This window comes from Pollicipes pollicipes, unplaced genomic scaffold (assembly GCF_011947565.3).
Source record: "Pollicipes pollicipes isolate AB1234 unplaced genomic scaffold, Ppol_2.1 Scaffold_2142;HRSCAF=2502_pilon_pilon_pilon, whole genome shotgun sequence".
NCBI classification, from domain to species: Eukaryota; Metazoa; Arthropoda; class Thecostraca; order Pollicipedomorpha; family Pollicipedidae; genus Pollicipes; species Pollicipes pollicipes.
This window is the reverse complement of record NW_023596061.1, coordinates 6,919-26,693: the sequence shown is the minus strand read 5'-3', so window position 1 is coordinate 26,693 and position 19,775 is coordinate 6,919. Positions and strand designations below refer to the sequence as shown.

At 48.4% G+C, this 19,775-nt stretch overlaps 1 protein-coding gene across 1 annotated transcript; it reads left to right on the top strand.

Moving 5' to 3' along the window:
- Positions 1-12,286: 12,286 nt before the first annotated feature.
- Positions 12,287-13,490, top strand: LOC119096698 (neuropeptide-like protein 31; the record flags this gene model as incomplete). The annotated part of the gene is made up of 2 exons (XM_037219596.1): positions 12,287-12,436; positions 13,321-13,490. Coding segments are annotated over exons 1-2 (289 nt in total), but the record flags the coding sequence as incomplete, so codon positions are not given.
- Positions 13,491-19,775: the final 6,285 nt, after the last annotated feature.

The window sequence follows — 19,775 nt, the reverse complement described above, 5'->3', positions numbered from 1 at the left end:
TCCCGGACCATTATGGCTGTCTCGATCCTGCGAATATCAAGGATGCGCCACGTCTGAAACCTCCTGTTTAATGTCGCAGTGTCTGCTGTTAGACGGACCCCGTCGAGTTCCCTCAATAGTCTCTATGCTTGCTTTATCATGATTTTGTGTGTTCTTCTTCTTGACACACACCGAAACGCGAAACAAGAATACATTGTTTGCCAGGGATGCTTCGTTTTCTTGGATAATAATGACGGACATCGCCTTACGGCACTGCTTGTTATATTTTATTTACAAGCGTAGTAGTTGAATTAGAGGGATCGGAGGGTGGCTGACAATCCATCCCCTCATGTTAGTTTGCTAACATTAAGATAAACGAGAACTAATATATTGCAGCTACAAACCACACATATGATTGCCTAATATGTCATGACAAAAGTCATGCGATCCATAACTTGTGCCTAACTTAAAAAGACAGACGACGAGGGCACAGATGGAAGGTGGTGTTTTTCTATGTACAGCTTGAGTACAGAAACACATCACGGAGCACAGGACCACACAGGTGTCGGTGCGGCGTCGGTCGTCCGTTGCTGCATCATGCAGTAAGTGCGCTTCATGCAATCGGCCGACCCGTGCTACACCAACACCTTTAGTGCTGATGTGCTTTTCATCCTCTGCCTCGCTTCCTGCATTTTAAGGAAGAAGGCAAGCTACAGTTGGGATTGTCGCTTGACGACATCCTGCTGCCTCCAGCGGGCAGAGAAAGAGACACAACGACCATCTTCACTTTCTGTCTTCTTCCAACATACATATCCGTCCGCCAGGGAGCACTTCGCCGCCGCGGACTGAGAAGCGGGTCGATCGCACGCGACCGTCCGGACCAGGCAACACCTCCGACACGCGGCCGGGCAGCCATGGCCCGTGCGGCGTCGTCTTCCACCAGCAGGACCAATTAACCCGCATACCAGACTCCTTGCCTCGTTTGTCCACTTCTGGCAGTCGGCCAGACCGGGCACGAACTGAACCGGCGTTTCCAGAACTGGTTAGCTAACGCCCTCAGCAGGCGGAATTTCTTCTGCTAGCCGTTATGTCGACCAGTCTTAGTGACCAGGGGACAAAAAATTATATTTCGACGAATCTGAAGCCGCAGTGAATATCAAATGTGGCTGCCGGCAAATCAGCCATGCGCGGCTGACAGAGTCTGTCGTGTCGTTATCGACGGGCGATGAAGGCGTGCACATTCTTCCTAACCGCTTCTCTCTCGCTCACAGGATCCAGTATTTCTATCGCGGGTGTTGAGAGCGTGATCCGCCCTTGCGTGCACCAGCTTCTGGTGAGCGGCCGCGATCAGCAGCCACGTCCCACGGCTGCCTCTCGGCAGGATCAGGGGTTGGCGAGCTTCCTCCGGCATCTCTTGGCAGACGGCCAACTCCTGGCAGAAAGCCTCGTGTTGCAGTTGGTGAACGATGACAGATCTTGCGTCTCGGAGCTCAATCGCGGATAAGGGACTGGACTCGTTTTTATTAGTTGGGACTTTTCTAAGATCTTATAAAACGCAGAAAACGGGTTGACTTGTATTAATGCCAGAGTTCTGTGCTCTAAGTCTTAATGTAAGTGCAACTCGACGCGTAAGATTTGCACAACCAAACCGTAAACAAGGGCTCTTTGAATTTGATTTTAAACTTGGAAGTTTCTATCTCCAATCTTAATTCGAATATACTTCATTCGTATTTTCTGGTGGCGAATGAATCACTCAGTCCAAATAAGACACCTGTTGCGACTGTGCCATTGGATCCAATGTTGCTGCGTGCGACGAACACTTGATCTGCCGTCTACTTCCATTTACTGTGTATGCTGCTGTTGTTGCTGAGTGGTGTGGAAATATCCACTTTTTAAATCCATGTCATCACTTAGTTTGGGTTTGCCGGCCTAGCGCCGGACGGCCTAAGCCAATTATAGCAAATGCTGCGCGGTAATCAATAGTAAATCCATATGAATATAACAAGTCCCAAATAAGGTAAATATGTTTAACCGGACGACCTGAGCGATAAAGGAATATTTGTGCCGGGTTCCCACGTACCGGTTTAAAAACTAACCGTCCCCACCCCCAGGTAGTTTCGGAAGATCGCTTGGGATAACGCAAGAAGAACCGGCGCACTCAAAAAGTTATCGGTGACTGGCCCTTGCCGCCCGCTGTGCCAATAATAAACGGCTTTTTAGACGTCAGTTATGTAGTAACGGTGCCGCTTTTCGGCCCGCAAACCCGAAATGTGCGTGTTAAAACAGCTAAAAAATGGGATCTCTAGCATGCAACAGCGTAGGCTACTTCCTCACAACTAAACTTCCTGATGCAGCGAAACTTCAGCGTTTCGACATGTGCTCTGCACAAATTCACGCACGCTGCAAGCGTCCAGGGTAAAACGAGTACCAAGCGTCTGTTGCAATCTGTTTTTAGTTTCCATATTGTGATTGTGTCCATTTGTGTGTTGCAGAGTGATGGCAGTTTTGGTTCATTACATCTTCAGGTTTAGGTTGGTTCAGTTATTTTTGGTGCTATGTGTTTGGGCCCAATGCGGTGTGTGAACCCTTCCGTGTCATGCCCATATTTGGTGGGAGGGATGCCCCAATGCCGTGAACTTTATTAATTTACCGGACACTTAATATGTGCATCTGCAGCAGTTGCACGAAAGTTATTTTCTTTCGGATGGCTTCCGACCACAACGCAAGCAATTCTTTGGTGCTAAATGAATGATGGCCTTTAGAAACGCGCGTCAAAAGCAGCGATTCATAGAAATATGCGGTATTTTTCCTGATGGTGTCCTTTCACTGTCCTGCAAAAGTGTGGCGCAACACGCAGCTACGGCGCCAGCTCGAGCGGAATAACCTGCTCGCAGCGGTTCCCATTCCTTTGCGACCCTGACAATTGACTGATACGAAATATTGACAAAAATACTGAACTTTTTGTTTTCTTTTACTGACTTTTGCTTTTCTTTTTTGTTTTCCTTGATGTCATACGAAGGTACAAGTACAATTTTCCTGCCTTTTGTATACACCTAAGTGATGTTCCTGTGGTCTGGACTATTGACCAGCCTCGCTGCAGAACTGAACGACTGCAAACTCAAACCGGATTTCATAGAGATTTGACTAGTTCGCTAACCGACAAAACGCGTTTGATACACACCAAACATTGACCAATTGATAGCAAGTAAAGAGACAGTTTTAAAGCTAAAAATCATTTTTAACGGACATTCAAAACTGCTAAATCTCTATTTTGCCATTTTTTGGTTCGTTTTGGTTTTGGTTCAGCTGCGCTCAATAGCGCTAAATTTCAGTCTTTTTAGTTTTGATACCTCACCAAGTTAAATTATCCGTCATGCTTGGCATTGGGACAGACCTGCTGGCGCGGCTAATACAGAAACGTTTGCGAGCGAAATTCGGCGCTTGAGAACTGGTCTCTCATATCTTCAGCGGAGGGTTCCTATCACTGATTTGAGGTCGTAATTTTGAATTCTAGTGGCTTAGATAAGTTCTTATTTTCTATGGATGGGTTAGATGACACTGCCTGTTAGCAGACGATGTGAAACGCTAACTTTTTTTTTTCGGGAGCAGAGAGAAGCTCACCCTTAAAGAAATAGGGATTTTACCGTTTGGGGCACCTATTTACTTACTTTACCTATGTCCAATATTCTTGGTCGTTTGAACCAAATTTCCAAAAGTGGCCACATATGTCTACTCCAACAAGATTTTCTTCTCCGTGGCTGCTATAATAGGCTGACTTGCAAATGACTGTAGTCGATTGTATTATGCCCCAGTGCAATGGTCGAAGATGTGAGAAGCGAATACATTCCTCTCCTGTTCATGAGATGACTTCCATGTCAACTTGAAACGTGTCTTTTTTATACGATGCAATTCTCATTAACTCATCAGCTCCAGCCCATTTTACTTGAATTTTCACTCGTGAGTGGCCTCTTTGATAACACTGCGTATTGGCTTACAAGCACAGAACAGGATCAGGAGTGTCGAGCGAGAAACTGTGGGTTCCATGGCACTACATGTTTCGAGATTGGTGACGTACAACACATAGCGACGCATGAAAAATGGATTTCGAAATTGGTTTTAGCTCCCACGCTTTCTGAGATGCTTTTTCTCATGTATGCTTGTAAGCAACCAGGCTGGTCTAAGAGAATTTTCGAGCCCGCTCCACATTGCTTCACAAAAACAACAAAATACCACGGATAATGCACAGACGCATATCACTATAAGGATCGGGTAAAAACGAACGTATGACGGTGACTTTTTTGCTAAAAATGTGCTGGGAAATTATAATCAAGATCGATATGTTCAGCGTGATATGTACAACTTGGATGTTGATCTTAGGTATATTGTCTTACATCGCGCTGCCCTTCTTTGTATGGATGCTAAGCTCATTCTTCTGTATTTAGTGGCCTGAACCATGCACTGTCAGCGCAGAGAAGCCCGTCTCCGCCGAGGCTGTCGCTATGCTCTCCCAGCTTGCTTTCCAAACCGCAATGTCTACACAGCATTGCAGAGCGCAGATCAGTGCGGTTAACCCTGTCACGCATCTCCCTGGCTTACCGCCACCGTTTCACGAGTATAAAGAGAGAACCAGCCCATGTGGAGGCATCAGTGTCTCTCCTTCAGTGTTCACAGAGCTACCAGACGAGAACCATGAAGCTGTGTCTGTTTCTGGCTGCGCTGGTTAGCTCTGTCGGGTCGGCCGCCACCGAAGACAAAAATACAGACCAAGAGCCCCAGGTCAGCGGGTACTCTTCCGCTTGGGAGGATATGGCAGGTACTTCGATGCAATGTACTTCTTATTCTTACGCTCGTCAGGCTGCTCACAAATTTGAATGTGGCTCGATTTCATACAATTTGTCGAGTGTAAGGACATTTTTGGCGTATATTTGCACTGAGCTCGGCGCATGAACTGTTCCCAAAATTGAACGCTGGATTATGCATTGGATACCATGTGTGAGCCAATGACATACTCACACTCCTGACCAGTCGCAATGCTGCATGGTGGGAACGAAACACCAATCGATGATATTTTCAGTCGTGGACCCGGGTAGTGAAAGAACTAGAAGAACTAACGCACGGACACTTTTTTCCTTAGAAGCGGCCGTCAGCAGACGGGCTCGCAGCTTCGGCGGCTACGACAACCTGGCCCTGTACAAGGGTAACTACGGCCAGGGCTACTACGGCAACAGGGGCCTCGGCGGCTATGGTGGATACCGTCGTTCGTCAGGAGCCTACGGAGGTACGGACGTCGCTCAGGAGCCTACCACGGCTACAATCGGCGCCTCGGAGTTTACGGCGGCTACGGCAGGCGCTCTTCTCCGTACAGCCGGTATGGCGGACGCAACGGAGCGCATTACGGACACTATTGAATACCTAATGGATGGACATGGCCTGAAGTTAAGTCGTTGATTATACGCCAATGGTTGTTTCCCTGACCATTCCTTGCTGTTTCCATCCTGTGAAAATCAAGAATGCGTCACTGTCGGTCCCGACTGTTTTATGTCACCCTGTTTGCTTTGCGAGGAAGCCTGCCACTTTTCTGATTATTGCTTATGTCTTTTTGAGTGCAGTCTTTTGTATTCCAACCATTCATTTATACGGTACCCCAAATTGAAGGACACCGAAATACATTATTTTACACGTGATGCCCTATTTGCTTGCCTACTTAAGGCTGGACATCGACTTCACATCACTGTTTATGGGCTCACAGCACGGAAGGAGGTTCAGTGAAGTGTGACAAAGAAGCAACGAGTTCCGTGGCACTCTTCTTTCCGAGAACGGTGAATGTGAACTCTATGGCCGACCCCCTGAAAAGGATGGACTTCGAATTTTCTGAGGTGAGAAGTTTTCTGAAAAACTTTTTGAAAGTGTCTTTACGTATGTTTTTACAGGGACGCAGTTATGTAAATGATAAACATTTTATTGCATGTCATGTGTATGGTGCGTGCGCTTGCATAGGTGTATCAGGTCATAATTATCTATGAAAATTTTGAATAATGCATTACTTTTTCGAATTATTTGTGCTTTCGTTGCAACGTAGGCTGCCGCTGAAATATTAGAACATGTGCGTCATAGTCGAAGCGTACACATGATGCGAAATGAATGCCGGCAACCCATTGTAATAAGGCAAAGACCACGAAAAGACACGTCCAGTATAGTTGTCTACCAACTGAGCGAACCGGGAAGAGCACACACAACGTCACTCCATCCGATGTGGGAGCTTGATACTCAGTAAAGTAGAGACTAACTTGGGGTGGCGAAGTCCTGATTTGAGTTGTAGGAAGTCCTCACTCGAGTGTAGTGATGTATGGGCTGGAGGGTAAACCATTCAGAGCTAGTGTGCTAGTGAGGTCGGAGCTAGTGGTGGCAGTTAACGTGCGCTTGGGTGGCGGTGGGGGGGGGGGGGGGGGGGGTGGGTGGAAATCGACACCCCGAAGGTTGTTTCCGAATGGCGCGCCGAAGCCGCGCCAAATTTTTGTATAGCTGTAGACAAATGAATAGCGGATCGTTTGGCGTCAAACATGTAGACGTACCTCGTAGCGTCGCTGAGCTATGGCTGGTCAAATTTAGGCCATTGTTTCTTCTTCGAAGTAATTTCTATGGAATCTTTCAATATGATCCAATAACGGAGCGTTACGCACAGTGCTCATGTCTGTTATAGCGCGTGTATCACAACAGTCTCCATCACACAGACAGGCAGGCAGTATCGTATAACTAGCTCCTTCCGTTGATATGTTGATAAATGGCGTGCCAATGCACAACCTTTAAGCGTTGGCAGACGATATAAATCTTTTCACCTTTTCTTTTCCACTGCGGCTGAAACGGATACACTGCATGCAGATCTTGCCCGGTTTGTGGACTTGCCACCCACATGGAAACTGCAGTTAAACTCATGCAAATATATTTTCTCATCGCCCTAACGCTTGCTCATGATTAGTAATTGTGTCAAATGTCACATTGGGGATCATGGAGCAGTGTGACACAAGGAAAACTTGCATGTGTCTTTGGATAGGAATTATGTTTCCAGTAGCACATACACGTCATCGTGGGTGAGGACAAACCAGGCACTGGGCCTATTGGTACGGACGCTCCATACTAGTCAAACTGCAAATGATGCAACTTATCAGCCAGGGGCTGTTGTTTGCAGCTCATTGTGCAAACATTCTATAGTTATAAGAACGTTACAGTAATTTACCTTGATCAAATACCGATCGCATTGAACATCTGCATGATATATTTCTATCTGGCTTTCAGCACTCACAAGTCGTACTCACCAGTGATTAACTTATTGCCCAGTACAGTGTTCTATTACCCTGAGCTGTACAGAAAGCTGTTGGGTGTATATGCGAGGAACATTATTGACATAGATAAGACAATTGTAATAGCTTTATTCCTCGGAGAAAAGCAGGACCATGGAGATAAAGATGCGAGGATTTTTGGCAACATGCCTTTATCGAAACACGAGCAGAAGTGAATTATCTTCACGTTGTGAATTCACTTCTATTGTTTCCGTACAGGCGTGTTGCCAAAATATCTACCCATCTATATATCCATTCTCCTGGCTTTTAGCTTAGGAATAAGGCTATTAGTCCCGTCTTATCTGGTCAGTACAGTCAGAGGGGGGGGGGGGGGGACGGAACCTAGTCGGAAGTAGGTCTGGCGATCCCACGGTGACGTCACCATGCGAGTGCCCGAGGGCATTTACGCGTTTAAGTGCAATGACAACACTGATTTTTGACTATCGTTCTCGAGAGTTTACTAAGCGTTTTTTTCCAACGAAAAGGGTCTCAAGACGTTTATTGGTATGTCTCCTAGCCAAGCCCGGGTACAAAACAGCTGTGGCTGGTCACATATTCCAACACAAGCCCGGATCACTGTACCATGCCTTGCATCCAATAACGGCGACTTTTACCACAAACATGGGGTGATTATCATCCCAACTGTCACATATTGTTTCGGACGTGCGGTCCCGATGCGGGCTGTTTCGAACCGGCGACAGGTATAGATGAAGTCAGCTGAATGCAAAAGAGATATTTTAGTGTTCAACCAACACGAAAGCGATAGCAGTTGTTTTCAATGCTGAGAGAAGCACCTAGCATTTTCATAGCCAGATGACCTGAGGCGTGGGAAGGACAGATGTAATGCAATTTTACCTGGTGTCTGTAATAACAATGTCTGGAGTGCCTGTAATCACGTGTTTAGGGTCAAAAGTGATGGTTTCCACTTAGTTCATTTTCTGAGATATTGGAGATTACGTCCTCAAGCTATGGGAAGGTCTACAACAGTCATGTTTGCGCTCCCACCAGTCATGTTTGCACTCATGGTCTCTAAAACGTCACCTCTCAACGCCACAAAACAACACATGGGTGTACAGCAACTCAGCGGAGGAGTCCACCTTCTTTACACCGTTCGGATTTGATTTATACACCGTGCACAGGTCCGCATAATGTTCGTCACGCGTGAGGTAACTCACGGAATGCCCGCGCACCTGCCAGGAAGGCGCTGAGAGTAACGAACACTGTCGCCTACCTTCTCTAGGGGCCTGCTAGTGCCGCTACGCCAAAGAACCGCCGCATTGAGAACAGCCAGGTCACAGGAGACCATCTCAGCCCGGTAACATATTATCGCCACCTGTTGCCCCAGCGCAGTCAGGTCCAGAGAAGAAACTTCCGCTCCAGCGCAGTCCGGTCAGATGACGGGCCTCCTCCTCCGGTGCAGCAGATGACGAGCCGCCTCCTTCAGTGTAGTAGATCACGGGCCGCCTCCTCCGGTGCAGCTGGGCCACCGCTCACCTTGCAAACTGACGCCTCTTCAGCCTCTCGCGGTGCTGCAGAGCTTCCTTTTGGCGCATTCGGTTCAGAAAGCTGAGCCGGATGAACGTGCGCAGCCGAACAAACCGGCGAACCACCCGGACATCCAGGGGACCTGGCTCCGCGCACAGGGTCGCTACCATCGACTCGATGACTCTCGGGCAGTGAGAGAGTAGGTCCGGTTCGAGATGGTGACTTGTGCAGAAGGTCGACTCCATGGTTTTGAGCTTCTCCATCCACTTGGTGGTTGGGACACTCATCCCGCCCTGGCTGAGCAGGCGGGTCCACATGGTCTGGACCGGCGCCGTTTCCGCGGCAAATGCCGAAGGAGTCCCGAGGCTGGGGTCGACTTTTCGGCACTTTGCTGACAGTTAGCCGGCCGCATGGGCCATCCCATACTGCTCGGCCGAGACGCCAGTCTTGGGGTCTGTTGGTGATACAGTGGAAGGCGATGGGGTAGGTCGGCTTTGGTTGGCTTCTTCCAGGAGCGACTCAACCTCTCTCATGTCGCCAGTGGTCTGCTGATTCTTGACAAGATGCTCCTCCAGGAAATCAGCGAGGATAGCGTGGCCAATGGGACCACCGTCTTCTACTCGTGATAGAGGTGCGGCCGCTGGCAGGCGCTGCGTCAGTGGGTTCAAGCCCAGCATCAGTGCGTACATCAGCGTCAGGCTGCGCACCCGACACTTAGCATCGCTGGGACTTGGATGCAGGCTCGAACCTCCTTTCCCACGCACCAACCCGAAGTGCGATTCAAGGATGTCTTGGTGATGTCTCGGCCCGGCATGACGTAGGTATCCGGGCCGAGGACAGACACAAGGTCACCCACAAGACCCTGGATGAACTTGATAGTGACGATGAATCCTTTTTGGAACGGCAGTAGCAAAGTTTTCTTGCCAAACGTCAGCAACATGGGCGTCTCCATGTCAGCCAGCGCCTTGCAGTGGGCCGCACTGTCAGGGTTCATGCCACAGCAGGGCTGTTTCAAGTCTGTGGGACACTACCCGTTAAGGGCGTCGAAGCCGTGGTCAAACACGCGCAGGTACTGCGTCTCTTCATGCCGGTTCGTAAAGGTGTCGACAGCTGTCACTACGGGCTCGCTGAGGAGTTGGACGGCTGGGCGAACTCTCTGGCGCTGCTGTCCAGTCACCTGGAATTAAACAGAACAAATTTAGCTGATCCGTTGTCACAAAACGTTTCGTGGATACAACACCAGCTAATAAGGTCCAAACGCATCGATACCATTATCATCGCATTACATTATCATTGCAGATAACTACCACATTACAACCGGGGAAAATTGTCCGTACCTCCAGATGGCTTTCCACGCCAATCTTGGGAAGGATCCGAAACTCCTTGTCGCCGTCGATGGCCAACACATCAGTTAACAGCTGTTTATTAGTTCGACCACCGTTGGGAAGGCGCAGGCCGTCGTCAAGCAGGTGGATGCGCAGCAGCTTGTAAAGGTGAGGCGTATCCGCGAACATCCGGATGTTGCTGAAATGAGTTTATTCGTGTCAACTTTCGGAAAGATGCATTGCTAGGACATATGAAAAAGTTGACGGGCATGCACATGACATGGTTATGACTGGTTGCGATACAGCAAAACACTTTTTACTCGTTGGAATTTGGCAAATCGCATAGATATAACGTAACAAGTGAAACAGCCACGAATTGTGCGCCTCATCTTATGTAAACTCAGATATTCATCGACTCATTCTCTATGCCGCACTTTTGTTGATCGCATTTTCATAGATGTCGCTCGCAAATGAGCCAAGTTCACTTGGTTGCACGGCATCTTTTTGCGCCGCGACGGAACGGCGCCGCCCGGTGTCTCGGCTGACGCCAAGTTTTTGTTTCCCGACTTCACAATTGATGCGGCTACACTTTCAGTCGCATGGCGAATTTGTGCAACGCACCGTTGCCCTGCAAATTGCAGGACACATTGCCAGATGCCGGCGCCTATTATAACAACCGCTTCTGTCAAAAGTGTTCATAATCTGACGTTGAAAACAGCATCGGCGTATTGGTCAACTCATTCTCTATTCCACACTTCTTTTGATCGCATTTTCACACATGTCGCTCGCAAATGAGCCAAGATTAGTGCTTTGCACGGCAGCTTTGCACGGCTTACGCCGAATGTTGCTCCAAGGTTAACATTGGAGCTTTGCACCAAAATCTAGACACCGGTGGGGGTTGCAGCGACACAGGAATGACGGTTTACCATGCGAAATGGTGCGGGTCACACGTATCACGTGGCATGGGCTCAATGGTGGATTTTACTCCCTTCCACGGGTTTGCGCGTGTCGTGTCACATCTCGGCACCCATGGCACCACTACACTCGGGATTGGCGTACTTCGATGACGAATGGAAAAAGCGAGATGGTGTTTCACCCTTCGATACAATGTAATGCTGTATAATACAACGGCAATGCTACCATCGTTCAAAGGCTGACAGTTGATGGAAGGGGTCAAAATCACCGGCCACACCCCAGGACCATTCGCCCATCCCATGGAATAGGTTTTGCTGTGTTGCAGAGAGTGCGGTGAAATGCGCTCTCTCCTGCCGGCGGCCGTCAGTGACCGCCAGCACCGCGTGCGGCCTACGGCCGAGTCTAGACACAAAAAAACAGCTTGCTGGTGCAGGTATTGCAGAAAAACCTACAAACAAAAATGTTGATGTTACTCCTCCTAGGCCCAATATTTCAAATCGGGTTTATAAAAAGGCGGTGGGATGTTTTACCATACACGACATGCACCTCGATTTAGCACACGCCGTTTGCGGGAACTTCTTCGAGAGGTGAAGGATAGAACTGGAGTGGATCTCACGGGCGATTAGGTTCCTCCACTTTTAGGGTGATGTTGCCTTATGTAGGACATTTCTTGCAAGCTAGCACGTAGCATAAATTATAATTCACCAGCTGACCTGTGTCTGATTCAAAATAAATCGGTTAACGGTACGTCAATCAAATTGCATTCGGATGAGTAGCATATAATGAGTTTCTTTGCTAAGAAATCCTATGCGTGTCGTAAATCAAACCCTTGGCCTTTCAGCGCTGGAGCAATACGCGTCACGCGGTCCTCCCAAAGGCCAAATTAATTTGTTTCCGTTTAAAAGGTCATCGGAGGAAGGAGGAAGCTACTGTCACCTCATGGTTCATTAAATAGCGTCGGGTTCGTGTTGAGACATCACAGCGGAGCATCTCACTGGAGTTCTTCACATCAAAATAGGGCTGAGAATTCGATATCAAGTTGCCTCCACCACGCACTGTTCAGCGCGGAGAAGGCGACCTCTACCAAGGCTATCACTGTTCTCTCCCAGCCAATTTTCCAAACCGCCAGGTCTACACCGCGTTGCAGAGTGCATCTGCGTGCGGTCAGCCGGGTCAAACATTTGCTTGGTCTTCACGAGTATAAAGAGGGAGCAGGCTCATGTGGAGGCATCAGTGTCTCTCTTTCAGTGTTCAGAGAGCTACCCAGACGAGAACCATGAAGCTGTGTCTGTTTCTGGCTGCGCTGGTAGCTCTGTCGGCCGCCGCCGAAGACAAGGAGGCTGACCAAGAGATCCAGGCCAGCGGGTACTCTTCCGCTTTGGCAGGACACGGCAGGTACTTTGCCGCTAGTTCTTCTCAACTTACACCTTGCCTTGGTGCATTCGCTTCGCGTATATCTCAAAATAAGATGTGGTTCGAAATCTTATCTGCTCCTTCCCGCGAACATCATCACACGGCTACCTGATTCAGCCGAAGTGCCAAATATGTCCCAGCCTCTAGTGCCAAATCTGGAATTCCGAAGGATCGGCATAAAAAGGAGCAGAACCATGACATGTCTTTGTGGCTATTAAAATAGCTGCAACTTCTTACTTTGCGGATGATATTGCCTCAACATCATGTACACAACGTAAAATCTTAAATCGGTGCAAGGTGGAGAACATAAACGCTTTCAAAGCAAACGCTACGGCTCATTCGATTTGAATGAGCCGTAATGAGAATCAGGTCTATCAGATGAGCCTGATAAAGTATGATGAGCATGCCATATTATTCTCCGTGCATTTCAAAACCGATGTCTCTTCCACGCGGCACGACGAATTTAAGTACCACTCAGATAAGCGCTAACGTGGAAAGTAGCGAAATAAGAGCGTTAGCATAAAAAGGGCCATTTGTTTATGGAACGCGAGCCCACTCGTCTGTTTTTGGTGTTCATGGATCATGATGCCTGAAGTGATTGCCAAAATAGGGCACATGAACATGTGTTGGACAGCATCTGTATGGGCCTGTGAAATATTTCACACCGTGGCTAGTTGTCGTTCTGCATGGTGGGAACGAAAACGCCGGCCTCGACGTTGTTTCCAGGTGTGGACCAGTCATGACAGAATGCTTATAACTGTTTGACCCTTCTGCCCGCCAATGGTGGTAGCCATGCACCCAGACGGCCTTGCCTTGAGCAGTGGAACATTATCAGGACAGAACTAACGCACGAATACTTGCCTCAGGAACGGCTTCCGCAGAGGTCGGAGCTTCGGCGGCTACGACAACCGGGCCCTCGGCTACAACGGCAACTACGGCCAGAGCTACAACAGCCGCTCCGGACGTGGTTACGGGCGCAGCTTGAACGGCTACGGAAACTACGGGCTGGGATATAACGGATATGGTGGATACTACGGCAACAGCGGCCTCGGCGGCTATGGTGGATACGGTCGTTTCGTCAGCAGCCTACGGAGGGTACGGACGTCGCCTCGGAGCTTACAATGGCTACAATGGGCGCTCCGGGGCCTACGGCGGCTACGGCAGGCGTTCTTCCCCCTACAGCCGGTACGGCGGACGCAACGGAGCGTATGACGGGTATTATTGAAGAATATGCCCACGGCAACGGCCTGAAGCCGGTGTGTTGACTATGCACAAGTGGTGTTCCCGGGACCATTATGGCTGTCTCGATCCTGCGAATATCAAGGGTGCGCCACGTCTGAAACCTCCTGTTTAATGTCGCAGTGTCTGCTGTTAGACGGACACCGTCGAGTTCCCTCAATAGTCTCTATGCTTGCTTTATCATGATTTTGTGTGTTCTTCTTTTGACACACCGAAACGCCGGAAACAAGAATACATTGTTTGCCAGGAATGCTTCGTTTTCTTGGATAATAATGACGGACATCGCCTGTACGGCACGGCTTGTTATATTTTATTTACAAGCGTAGTAGTTGAATTAGAGGGATCGGAAGGGTGGCTGACAAGCCATCCCCTCATGTTACTTCGCTAACATTAAGATAAACGAGAACTAATATATTGCAGCTACAAACCACACATATGATTGCCTAATATGTCATGACAAAACAACGTCATGCGATCCATAACTTGTGCCTAACTTAAAAAGACAGACGACGGAGAGCACAGATGGAAGGTGGGTGTTTTTCTATGTACAGCTTGAGTACAGAAACACATCACGGAGCACAGGACCACACAGGTGTCGGTGCGGCGTCGGTGCGTCCGTCGCTGCATCATGCAGTAAGTGCGCTTCATGCAATCGGCCGACCCGTGCTACACCAACACCTTTAGTATGATGATGTGCTTTTCATCCTCTGCCTCGCGTTCCTGCATTTTAAGGAAGAAGGCAAGCTACAGTTGGGATTGTCGCTTGCGAATTGACATCCTGCTGCCTCCAGCGGGCACAGAAAGAGACCACAACGACCATCTTCACTTTCTGTCTTCTTCCAACATACATATCCGTCTCGCCAGGGGGTGCACTTTGCCGCCGCGGACTGAGAAGCGGTCGATCGCACGCGACCGTCCGGACCAGGCAACACCTCCGACACGCGGCCGGGCAGCCATGGCCCGTGCGGCGCGTCGTCTTCCACCAGCAGGACCAATTAACCCGCATACCAGACTCCTTGCCTCGTTTGTCCACTTCTGGCAGTCGGCCAGACCGGACACGAACTGAACCGGCGTTTCCAGAAATGGTTAGCTAACGCCCCTCAGCAGGCGAAATTTCTTCTGCTAGCCGTTATGTCGACCAGTCTTAGTGACCAGGGGACAAAAAATTATATTTCGACGAATCTGAAGCCGCAGTGAATATCAAATATGGCTGCCGGCAAATCAGCATGCGCGGCTGACAGAGTCTGTCGTGTCGTCATCGAAGGGCGATGCAGGCGTGCACATCCTTCTTAACCGCTTCTCCTCGCTCACAGGATCCAGTATTTCTATCGCGGGCTGTTGAGAGCGTGATCCGCCCTTGCGTGCACCAGCTTCTGGTGAGCGGCCGCGATCAGCAGCCACGTCACGCAGCTGCCTCTCGGCAGGATCAGGGGTTGGCGAGATTCCTCCGGCATCTCTTGGCAGACAGCCAACTCCTGGCAGAAAGCCTCGTGTTGCAGTTGGTGAACGATGACAGATCTCGCTTCTCGGAGCTCAAGCGCGGATAAGGGACTGGACTCGTTTTTTGTTAGTCAGGGATTCTTATAGATAGATAGAAGATCTTATAAAACGCATCAGCAAGACGGGTTGGACTTGTATTAAATGCCAGAGTTCTGTTCTCTAAGTTTTAATGTAAATGCAACTCTACGCGTAAGATTTGCACCAACACCTGTAAACAAGAGCGCTTTGAATTTGATTTTGAACTTGGAAGTTCTATCTCCAATCTTAATTCGAATATACCTTCATTCGTATTTTCTGGTGGCGAATGAATCACTCAGTCCAAATAAGACCCCTGTTGCGACTGTGCCATGGGCTCCCCTGTTGCTGCGATGAACACTGATTTGCCGTCTACTCCATTCACTGTGTATACTGCTGTGTTTGCTTGAGTGGTGTGGAAATATCCAGCTTTTTAAATCTATGTCATCCTTAATTTGGGTTTGCCAGCGTAGCGCCGGACGGCCTAAGCCAATTATAGCAAATATGCTGTGCGGGTAAATCATATAGTAAATCCATATGAAATATAACAAGTCCAAATAAGGTAAATATGTTGCACCGGACGACCTGAGCCGATCAAAGGAAATATTTTGTGCCGGGTTCCCACGTAACCGGTTTAACGTCCCCACCTCCAGGTAGTTTCTGAAGATCGCTTGGGGATAACGCAAGAAAACACTGGCGCACTCAAAAAGTTATCGGTTGACTGGCCCTTGCCGCCCGCTGTGCCAATAATAAACAGGCTTTTTAGACGTCATTTATGCTAGTAAAGGTGCCGCTTTTCGGCCCGCAAACCCGATATGTGCGTGTTAAAACAGCTCAAAAATGGGATCTCTAACACGCAACAGCGTAGGCCACGTTCCTCACAACTAGAACTTCCTGATGCAACGAACTTCGGCGTTTCGACATGTGCTCTGCACAAATTCACGCTGCAAGCGTCACAGAGTAAAGACCAATACCAGCGTCTGTGGTAATCCGTTTTTAGTTTCCATTTTGTGATTGTGTCCATTTGTTTGTTGCAGGAGTGATGGCAGTTTGTTTCATTACATCTTCAGCTTTAAGTTGGTTCAGTGATTTTGGTGCTATGTGTTTTGGGCCCAAATGCGGTGTGTGAACCCCGCCGGCTGATATCCATGTATTGGTGGGGAGGAATGCCCCAAGTGCGGTGAATTTATTTAATATTTACCTTTTTTTCATTATTATTATTATATTATATATATATATAATTAAGTTGTATCTTTAAATAACTATTTAAAATTTAATAATGTTATTTTACCGGACACTTAATGTGTGCATCTGCAACATTTGCATGGAAGTTATTTTCTTCGGATGGCTTCAGACCACAACGCAAGCAATTCTTTGGTGCTAAATGAATGATGGCCTTTAGAAACGCGCGTCAAAAGCAGCGATTCATAGAAATATGGCGGTATTTTTTCCTGCTGGTGTCCGTTCAATGTTGTGCAAAAGTGCGGGACGCAACACGCAGCTACGGCGCCAGCTCGAGGCGGAGTAACCTCCCCGCAGCGGTTCCCGTCCCTTTGCGGCCCTGATAATTGCGGCCCTGATAGAAAATGGATTTCGAAATTGGTTTTAGCTCCCACGCTTTCTGAGATGTTTTGCTCACGTATGCTCTTAAGCAGCCAGGCTGGTCTAAGAGAATTTTCGAGACCGCTCCACATTGCTTCACAAAAAACAACAAAATGCTACGGATAATGCACAAACACATGTCACTATAAGGATCGGGCAAAAACGAGCGTACGGCGGTGACTTTTCTCGCTAAAAATGTGCTGGAAAATTATAATCAAAGATCGGATATGTTCAGCGTGATATGTACAACGTGGATGTTGATCTTAGGTATATTGTCTTACATCGCGCTGCACTTCTTTGTATGGATGCTAAGCTCATTCTTCTGTATTAAGTGGCCTGAACACTGCGCTGTTCAGCGCAGAGAAGCCCGCCTCCGCCGAGACTGTCGCTATGCTCTCCCAGCTTGTTTTCCAAACCGCAATGTCTACACAGCATTGCAGAGCGCAGATCAGTGCGGTTAACCCTGCCACGCATCTCCTTGGCTTGCCGCTACCGTTTCCACGAGTATAAAGAGAGAACGCGCCCATGTGGAGGCATCAGTGTCTCTCCTTCAGTGTTCACAGAGCTACCAGACGAGAACCATAAAGCTGTGTTTGTTTCTGGCTGCGCTGGTAGCTCTGACGGCCGCCACCGAAGACAAGAAGACAGACCAAGAGCCCCAGGCCAGCGGGTACTCTTCCGCCTTGGGAGGATATGACAGGTACTTCGATGCATGTACTTCTCATCTTACGTTTCGCCAGGCTGTCCACAAATTTGAATGCGGCTCGATTTCATACAATTTTGTCGAGGATAAGGACATTTTTGGCGTTTATTTGCACTGAGCTCGGCGCATGAACTCATCACCAACATTGAATGCTTGGTTATGTATTGGATAACATGTGTGAGCCAGTGGCATACTTCACACTCCTGGCCATTCGCAATTCCGCATGGTGGAAACGAAACACCAATCGATGACATTTTTAGTCGTGGACCGGTAGTGAAAAAACTAGAAGAACTAAAGCACTGACACTCTTTTTAGGAGCGGCGTCAGCAGACGGGCTTGCAGCTTCGGCGGCTACGACAACCGGGCCCTGTACACAGGTAACTACGGCCAGGCCTACTACGGCAACAGGCGCTCCGGACGTGATTACGGGCGCAGCTTGAACGGCTACGGAAACCACGAACTGGGATATAACGGATACGGTGGCTACTACGGCAACAGCGGCCTCGGTGGCTATGGTGGATACGGTCGTTCGTCAGGAGCCTACGGAGGGTACGGACGTCGCTCAGGAGCCTATCACGGCTACAATCGGCGCCTTGGAGTTTACGGGGGCTACGGCAGGCGCTCTTCTCCGTACAGCCGGTATGGCGGACGCAACGGAGCGCATTACGGACATTATTGAATGCCTAATCGACGGACACGGTTTGAAGTTAAGTTGTTGATTGTACGCCAATGTTGTTTCCGCCTGACCATTCTTGCTGTTTCCATCCTGTGAAAATCAAGAATGCGTCACTGTCGGTCCCGGCGTCACTGTCGACACGCTGTTTGCTTTACGGGGAAGCCTACCACTTTTTCTGATTATGGCTTATGTCTACTTGAGTGCAGTCTTATTGTATTCTAACTTTTATTCGTATGGCACCCCAAAACGAAGGGCACCGAAATACATTATTTTACTCGTGATGGCCTATTTGCTTGCCTACTTAAGGTGGACGTTGACTTCACAGCACCGTTTATGGGTTCACTGTCGCAAGCACAGGAGCCGGTTCAGTGATGTGTGACCAAAAAGCAACGAGTTCCGTGGCACTCTTCTTTCCGAGAATAGTGAATGTGAACTCTATGGGGACCCCTGAAAAGAATGGACCTCGAATTTCTCTTAGCTCCCACACTTTTTGAGAAGTTTCTTTTCGTATGTTTTTGGATGAGACGCAGTTGAGTAAATGATGAACATTTTATTGCATGTCAGGGATATGTTGCGTGAGGTTGCATATGTGTATCAAAAAATAATCATCGATTAAAATTTTTAATGCATCAATTTTTCGAGATCATTTGTGTTTCTATTGCAACGTAGGCTGCCGCTGAAATATTACAACAGTGTGCGTCATAAGCAAAGCGTACACATGATGCGAAATGAATGCCGGCAACGCATTGGAATAAGGCAAAGACCACGAAAAGACACGTCCAGTATAATTCATCTCCGAACTGAGCGAACTGGGAAGAGCAAACCCGAATGTTACTCCATCCGATGTGAGAACTTGGTGCCCAGTAAAGTGGAGACTAACTTGGTGGCGAACTAACGAAGTCCTGATTTGAGTTGTGAGAAGTCCTCACTCGAGTGGTAGTGATGTATGGACTGGAGGGTAGACAATTTAGAGCTAGTGTGCTAAAGAGGTCAGAACTAGTGTGGCAGTTAACACGCGCTCGGGTGCGGGGGTGAAATTGACCTCCGAAGGTTTTTCCAGAATGGTTTCCGAATGGCACGGCGAAGCCGCGCCAAATTTTGACTAGCTGTAGACAACTGAATAGCGGATCGTTTGGCGTCAAAAATTTAGATGTACCTTGTAAGGTCGCTGAGCTGTGGCAAGTCAAAGTCAGGCCCTGGTTTTAGCGAAGGCAATTTGTAGAGAATCCTTCAATGCCGATCCAGCAACGGAGTGTTAGACGAAGCCATACATTGATGAGATGCTTCCTTAGGAAACACAACAGTTGAATGAGCAAATTACATTGGACCAAAGGTCAGGTATAAAGGTCACACCAAGGTCAAAACCAACCTATCTTGTTATCAAACAGAATCTGCATGGATTAGATCTCGGTCATAAACTAGGGAGAATAGACAGATTGTTCGTTTGTTAACGATCATGAAACAATTCAATACCTTTGCGTAAATGCTCAACAAAAAAGGAAAGACTTCGGTATCGCCACCTACCGCCACCTAACGCACACAATATTTGTGGTTTAACTTTTTCGGAAACGGCGAACTCGGTGGCA